Source organism: Pteropus vampyrus, unplaced genomic scaffold (genome assembly GCF_000151845.1).
Source record: "Pteropus vampyrus isolate Shadow unplaced genomic scaffold, Pvam_2.0 Scaffold267, whole genome shotgun sequence".
Lineage (NCBI taxonomy): Eukaryota > Metazoa > Chordata > Mammalia > Chiroptera > Pteropodidae > Pteropus > Pteropus vampyrus.
The window spans coordinates 824,614-830,828 of record NW_011889048.1 but is presented as its reverse complement, the minus strand read 5'-3'; the positions used below and the strand labels follow the sequence as shown (position 1 = coordinate 830,828).

Below are 6,215 nucleotides of genomic sequence, written 5' to 3'. Positions count from 1 at the left end.
GGTGGCCTGAGGCCCCGCTCACTCGGGGGGTGTCCTTCCTGAGTGAGACTCCAGCCTTGTCCACAGACGGTGGCTCCTCGGCCAGGAGGGCGCGGTGACGGGGGAGCCTCGGCAGGCGGCCCGTCCTCCCATCCCTTCGCTCATCTCTCACTTGGCCTCCCAGGGAGCGGGATCTCGACTTCCGTATTCACCGACGGCTCCAAAACATACCTCACGTGCAACTTGAGTAGCAGCGACACTGAGATCATCGGCCACCGCTGGATGAAAGGGGACAAGGTGCTGAAGGAGGATGAGCTGCCCGGCCTGAAAACGGAGTACGAGTGCGTGACACCCACAAAGCACCCGGGTCGTTTCCTGCGGGTCCCGGCTGGAGGGGGTGGGGCCTCGTTCCAAGGACTAAGTTCACCCCAGGCCCCTGCCCGTCCTGACGTCCCCTCACTGCCAACGGCCTCTGGGTGGCGAGGGCAAGGGCCGTGGGCTTGCTTCGGACAAACGTCGGACGCCGCTTTGCTCAGACCCCATGGTCGTGAGGAGCCCAGGCACTCCCAGGTGGCACGGCCGGCCTCCCAGACCCTTTGGCCTTCCTCCAGGCAGAAGACACCATCAGGCCCCCAGCTCAGCATCCCCGTGTCCCCGGCTCATTAAGTTCTCAGGAACTTGAGGCTGCCCGTGCTGAAGCCATGTCTTGATTGGAGCTGAGCCGTCTCGAGACACTGGGCTTCTTATTCTCGGGCTGCTGGGTGCAGAGCCTGTGGGTGCAAGCACCCACTCAGGAGAGCCAGACCCATCCACGGTCCCTGCATCTCCTTGCCCCTCCTGGAGGGAACGCAGGCAGCTAGTGCCCCCCTCCTGTAGGGTCACCAGCCATGGCCTTGCTCTGGCACCACAGGGCCACCCGCAGCACGCTGGCTCACAGCCACGTCCGTTTGCAGGTTGGACACAGATGAGAGTGGGGGCCAGTACCTCTGTGTCTTCCTCCCGGAGGTCGTGGGCAAGGCCAGCATCAGTGTGCCAGGTGAGCTCTGCGGCTCCTGGAGCCCATCCACACTGGGCGTCGGAAGGCCACACGGTGAGGACAGGTGGGCACCTTCCCCAGGCCGTGGGCTCAGGCCCCACCCTGCTCTGTTCCCCGCTAGGACCCCCCAGAGTGAAGGCCGTGAAAAAGTCAGAGCACGCCACCGAGGGGGAGGGCGTCGTGCTGGCCTGCAAGTCTGAGTCCTTCCCCCCGATCACCGAGTGGGTGTGGTACAAGGTGAGTGACACCGAGCAGCAGGTCCTCACCAACAACTCCCAGAACAAGGTCTACGTGGTGTCCGTGGAGACCAGGACGGAGCTTCACATCCTGAACCTGGACTTGGAGACCGACCCCGGCAAGTACGTCTGCAACGGCAGCAGCGTGGAGGGCACCGACCAGGCGGTCATCGTCCTGCACGTTCGCAGCCAGCTCGCCGCCCTGTGGCCCTTCCTGGGCATTGTGGCCGAGGTGCTTGTGCTGGTCACCATCATCTTCATCTATGAGAAGCGGCGGAAGCCGGACGAGGTCCTGGATGGTGAGCTGGCCCCGAGCCCTTGGCTCCCCGTCTGCGCAGTCCAGGAGCGGGGGACGGAGGAGGGCGCTGTGGGTGGCGGTCCGTCCTCCCCAGACCCTGCCCCACCTTCCACAGCTGGGGGTCCCCCGCTTGCACGGCCTCACTCAGCTGCTCAGTGAGGGGGGGTGAGCATGCGGGGCTCGGGGGTGGGGCTGGCTCCCCGCACGTCTAGCCGGGAGCACTGCGGGGAGCACTGCGGCAGACCCCAAGGGGCCAGCAGCAGCCCTGACACCTGTTCTCCTCTCGCACGCGGCTGCGTCGGCGCAGACGAGGACACCGGCTCCGCGCCACTGTGAGTCTCAGCCGCACGGGGTGGGCGGGGAGGGGCCCCTGGGCTGGCCTCGGATTAGCTGCTGGCCTCGGTGCCCTTCCGTCTGTGACCACGGCGGGTGTGGGGGTGGCTGTTTGTCCTCCCGAGAACTGAACGACCGTCCCCACGTCCACAGGAAGAGCAGCGGGCACCACGTGAACGACAAGGGCAAGAACGTCCGCCAGAGGAACTCCAGCTGAGCGCGTGAGTGAGGTGAGGGGCGCCGCTCGGGGCCCTCCTGCCGCCCGGGACGGGGTCTCAGTGCCCCTTCTTCCCCGCAGGCCACCAGACGAGTCTGCACAGGGCCCGAGCGCTGCTGGAGGAGCCCGGTGTGCCCGCGCTTGCCCGATTCCCAGCTCTGTCCTCTCAAAGGAAACCTGCCCAGCGAGAGCAGACGCTGTGAATCCCAGTCACGTTTCCTCTCCTTTTAAGAAAACTAAGCTAAGGTTTTCTCTCTGTAGAGTTCCGTTCCTTAGGGGTTTCGTTCCGTCTTTTTAAGAGTGTTCCCGGGAGTCTCAAGCTTCTCTGTGGGGCCCTACTGCCCCCTTCCCCCGTGTCCCCTTGCTGTCCCCTGGGCGTCCAGCCTTCTAGTCCATCACGTTGGGGCTGCGGGGGGCAGACTGGCCTTTACCTGACACTCCCACCACAGCTCTGCCTCTGAGGCTGCTCAGTGGTCCCTGTCCTCTGCGGAAGGTCATAGGTCGTGGTGCCCAGCATCCTGCCTGTCTGGAGCCAGTGCTGTCACATCACCTCAGGTCTGTGTGACGTGGGACATCCCTGCCCTCATGGCCACCCCTCAGGTGTCCTCTTCTCTGCTCGGGCAAGTCCCTGTGCTGGGGGTGGTCTGGTTGACCATCTCAGAGCGGGAGTCCTGTGACAGCCCCTTCCCCGTCAGCCCGTGGCCATGCAGAAACGCCCTCCCCCCCGGGCCCACAGCCTTACTGTCCACAGCACCCTGACTCCGGTACCTGCCCCCTGCCTGCTCACCAATAAAGGCTACCCCACCTCGTCCTCTCCCGGCTCCTGTCTGCCCTGGGTCTGTGGGGTCGGCCAGCAGGGCCACGTGCAAAGTGCTGAGGCCTAGCGTGAGGTGGGGGCGTGGGGCGGAGTCGGGGTGAGCGCCAGGGTTGGGGGTCTGTCCTCTTACAGAAGACCCACCGGCGAGAGGTTCAGGACTGCACGGGGCAGGTGGTCACCAGCTGTCCCAGAAGGTCTGGACAACGCCCCGCTGCACTTCACATCAGCCCCCCAGATGGGGCAGGACGCTCCCTGTGGTTTGGGTGGCCTGCAGGGGCTGGGGGAGCCGGGGACTGTGTGCTATGGGCAGCCTGGAACCAGGGTCCTGATGGCGGAGGCTCTGGTTGTCCAGCTGCCTCCGGGCGGCACGCTCGAGCGAAAGGGCCAGGGAGCGCCGAACCCTGCAGCTGGCAGGTACTGTCTTGGCCTCCCACCTAGTGCAGTAGGGAAACTGAGGCCCAGAGCGAGGAAGCCCATGTCTCTACCTAGGGAGCCCCCCGGACACAGGTCCAGACCTGCGGCCCTCTGGGGAAGGGTCTCCAGAGCAGCCTTTCCCAGTGGTGGTCAGTGTGACGTGACCGCCACAGACCAGAGGGGCAGCGGGCGGCCGCCCTGGGTGCCTGCTGCCAGACACTGCGCAAGGGCCCCACAGTGGTCAGCCACGAGTCTGGGGAGATTAGGGGTTCTTTATGGGGCCCCAAGCCCTGTGTGGCCTGTGCCCCACAGCCTCATGGAGAGGAGGAACAGGGTGCTCTGTGCCAGGACCCTAGGCCTGGGGCTTGGGGCTGTAGCCAGATCGGCCTTTCCCTCCGGCCACCGCCAGAGGGTGCCATGCGCACACCGCAGCTCCTGGTTTACCACCGGGCCCTGTGTGCCCGCCGGCTCTACGTGCCTGGGCCCCCACCACGCAAACTAACGTGACCTGAAAGATGCCAGCTCCCGCCAGTTCACTCAGCATCAGCCAGCACCAGTGGTGTGCCCGTGGCTGGGGGTTTTGGACAGACCCCGTGTCCACTGGGAACTAAACTTGCAACAAGGGACAGCAAGGCGGGCCCTTCACCGGGGGTGGCTCAGCTGGGGTGGGGGTGGGCGTTGGGTGGTGCGGCCGCAGTGGGTTCTCCAGACAGTGCGGGGCTGCCCTGCCAGCCCTGCCTCAGGGCCCAGGCCGTGTCCCAGAGCACAGAGTGCACACAGGTGGCCTGTGGTGTGGACAGGCGAGCAGGGCTTGGCCTCCTTGGCAGGCTGACTCAAAGCTCCCTCCCCCAGGGAGGGTGCTGTCAGCCCGGAGTCACTGCCCAGCCCCTTTGCCCATAGAAGGATAAACCTGATTACAAAGTGGGGCTGCTGGGCCAGCTCTGTCCGTCCCCCCACACCCTAGTACTGCACTCCGTCTGTCTGTCCAGCAAGCGTCGTGTGCTGCCCTGTGCCATGGGGGCTGTTCTTGGGACAGCCCACTGAAACCAGCCTCAGTCTCCAGGGCGGGACAGAAGCCACACTGGTCAAGTGTCCGGGTTCACGAGGTCATCTTTGGCAAGCGTGTGGAGGACTCGGGAGCCTGGGACTCAGGGTCCCGGCCTGCCCAGGGCAGAGAGACCATTCTCGGGGCTGCTTGGAAACGCTCCCCTGCCCCTCTGGAAAGGTGAGGATGGCCTGGGGGGCAGAGGCTCAGACTGGCCCCCCCTCACCCACCGGGCGTCCCAGGGGCAGTGAGGTAGGCAGGGAAGGGAAGCCCAAACACATTTTACGGAGGCACAGCTGGAGGGCCCAGCTGCTTCGTGCAGACAGGCTCAGGAAGGGACACTGCCTAAGGTCACTTGCCCCTTGGGTTGGGCTGCCCTGCGCAATGGCGTTTGCATGTGACTCAGAAACGTGGGACACGGCAACCCCTTCCTAAGCCAGAGGTCCCAGCCCTGCCACACACAGCTGACCAGACGGTATTTCTTGAGTCTGCAGTAGATTTTCTCAGCGACCTCGAAACTGAAGCCCCAGCCCTCTCCCTGGTCCCCAGACTGTGGGCTTGTGACCCGGGCCTGCCCCAGCCCAAGTGGGGTGGGGTGGTGGTTGGAAGGTCAGGACCGGCCAGGCAAAGGAAGGCCTGGAACCTGCTGGAGACTCGCCCAGGGCGGCCCTTTGATGGCGAGGGAGGGGCCCAGCTGTGGGGCAGGGGGACCGGTTTCCTTTCAGAGGCATTCAGGAGTCAGGAGCAGTTTTAGCCATCAGATCGTCGGGAACCGAGCGTTACAGCTGTCCACACAGTGTAGTTTGACACCGCCATCTTGGTGTCATCCACACCCACCCCCAGGGCCTCAGCATCCTTTCTCACACAACTCGGGACTCATCCTGCCTCCAGGCCTTTGCACAGGCCGTGCCATCTGCCAGACACTTCCTGCAGATGTCCACATGACACTGTCCCTCCCCTCCAGGTTTTCGCTCAGATGTCACCTCTGCGAAGGATCCGGACGTCACACCCCGCACCATCCTCATCCCCTTTCCTGGCCCCAGATGGTTGTGTAGCACTTGCCACCTTCCACCAGACAATACAGCTACTAAACGTAACGTCTCGGTGTTGCTTATCTGCCCGCTCGGCTGTCAGTCGCGCCAGAGCGGGGTGGCCCGTTGGCTCCTTTCTAATCAGGAGCTTAATAATGAAGAAATGAAGAATGAAGAAATGAATGAATGAGCGAATGCATTCAGTGCACAGAGCACGCCGACCTGGCAGGTGGTGACCGTGGGTGGGATGGATGAGGGAGGCAGGTGCAGCCTGGCGCAGGGTGGAGCCGGTGGCTTGCAGAGAAGTCAAGACTTGGGGACAGGGCCCCCAAGACTCAGAGGGGTGGGGTCCCCACGGTCCAGGCCAGGTCCCAGGGGAGCAGTTGCCCATTGCCTCTTCCCCTGCCAGGTGTGGCGGGTCCTCAGGCCGGGCTGGTCCGCCTCCCGCTCTCGGCCGCCTGCCCGGGACTCTGGCGGCCTGCCCGGACTGACATCTTCCCAGCGCGAGCATCAAAGCTCCCCCTTCAGCTGGAACACACATCTGCCTGGGGTGGGCCGCAGCCTGGCACTGCTGCTCCTGCCTGCCCGGCCTCTTTCACTGGCCCTGCCTGCCCACCCACCTGGCGTTGGGTCTGGCCGAGGGCACAGAGTGGCCCCTGGGCGCTGGACCCACCCGGTGGTGCTGTGGGAACCCCCTGGGCTCCAGGCGGAGGTGGCAGGCTCAGCCCACCCTTCAGTCACTGTTGAGCACCTGCCACGTGCAGGGACAAGCCGCATCTCCACCTGTACAGTACCGATCAGGTGGGTGG

At 64.7% G+C, this 6,215-nt stretch overlaps 1 protein-coding gene across 1 annotated transcript; it reads left to right on the top strand.

The window, feature by feature from the left end:
- The first annotated feature begins 137 nt into the window (after positions 1-137).
- Positions 138-5,472, top strand: BSG (basigin (Ok blood group)). Its single transcript, XM_023520441.1, has 6 exons — positions 138-320; positions 933-1,015; positions 1,137-1,550; positions 1,857-1,881; positions 2,036-2,103; positions 5,340-5,472. Exons 1-5 carry the CDS (start codon positions 262-264, stop codon positions 2,097-2,099), a joined length of 645 nt encoding a protein of 214 aa, XP_023376209.1. The 5' UTR covers positions 138-261; the 3' UTR covers positions 2,100-2,103; positions 5,340-5,472.
- The last annotated feature ends 743 nt before the right edge of the window (positions 5,473-6,215 follow it).

Bases quoted from the DNA above. Each gene is read 5' to 3' on its own strand.
- BSG (XM_023520441.1), top strand. From the start codon at position 262: ATGAAAGGGGACAAGGTGCTGAAGGAGGATGAGCTGCCCGGCCTGAAA. The intron at 1,551-1,856 runs GTGAGCTGGCCC...GCGTCGGCGCAG, and splicing joins GCCGGACGAGGTCCTGGATG to ACGAGGACACCGGCTCCGCG. The intron at 1,882-2,035 runs GTGAGTCTCAGC...CCACGTCCACAG, and splicing joins GACACCGGCTCCGCGCCACT to GAAGAGCAGCGGGCACCACG.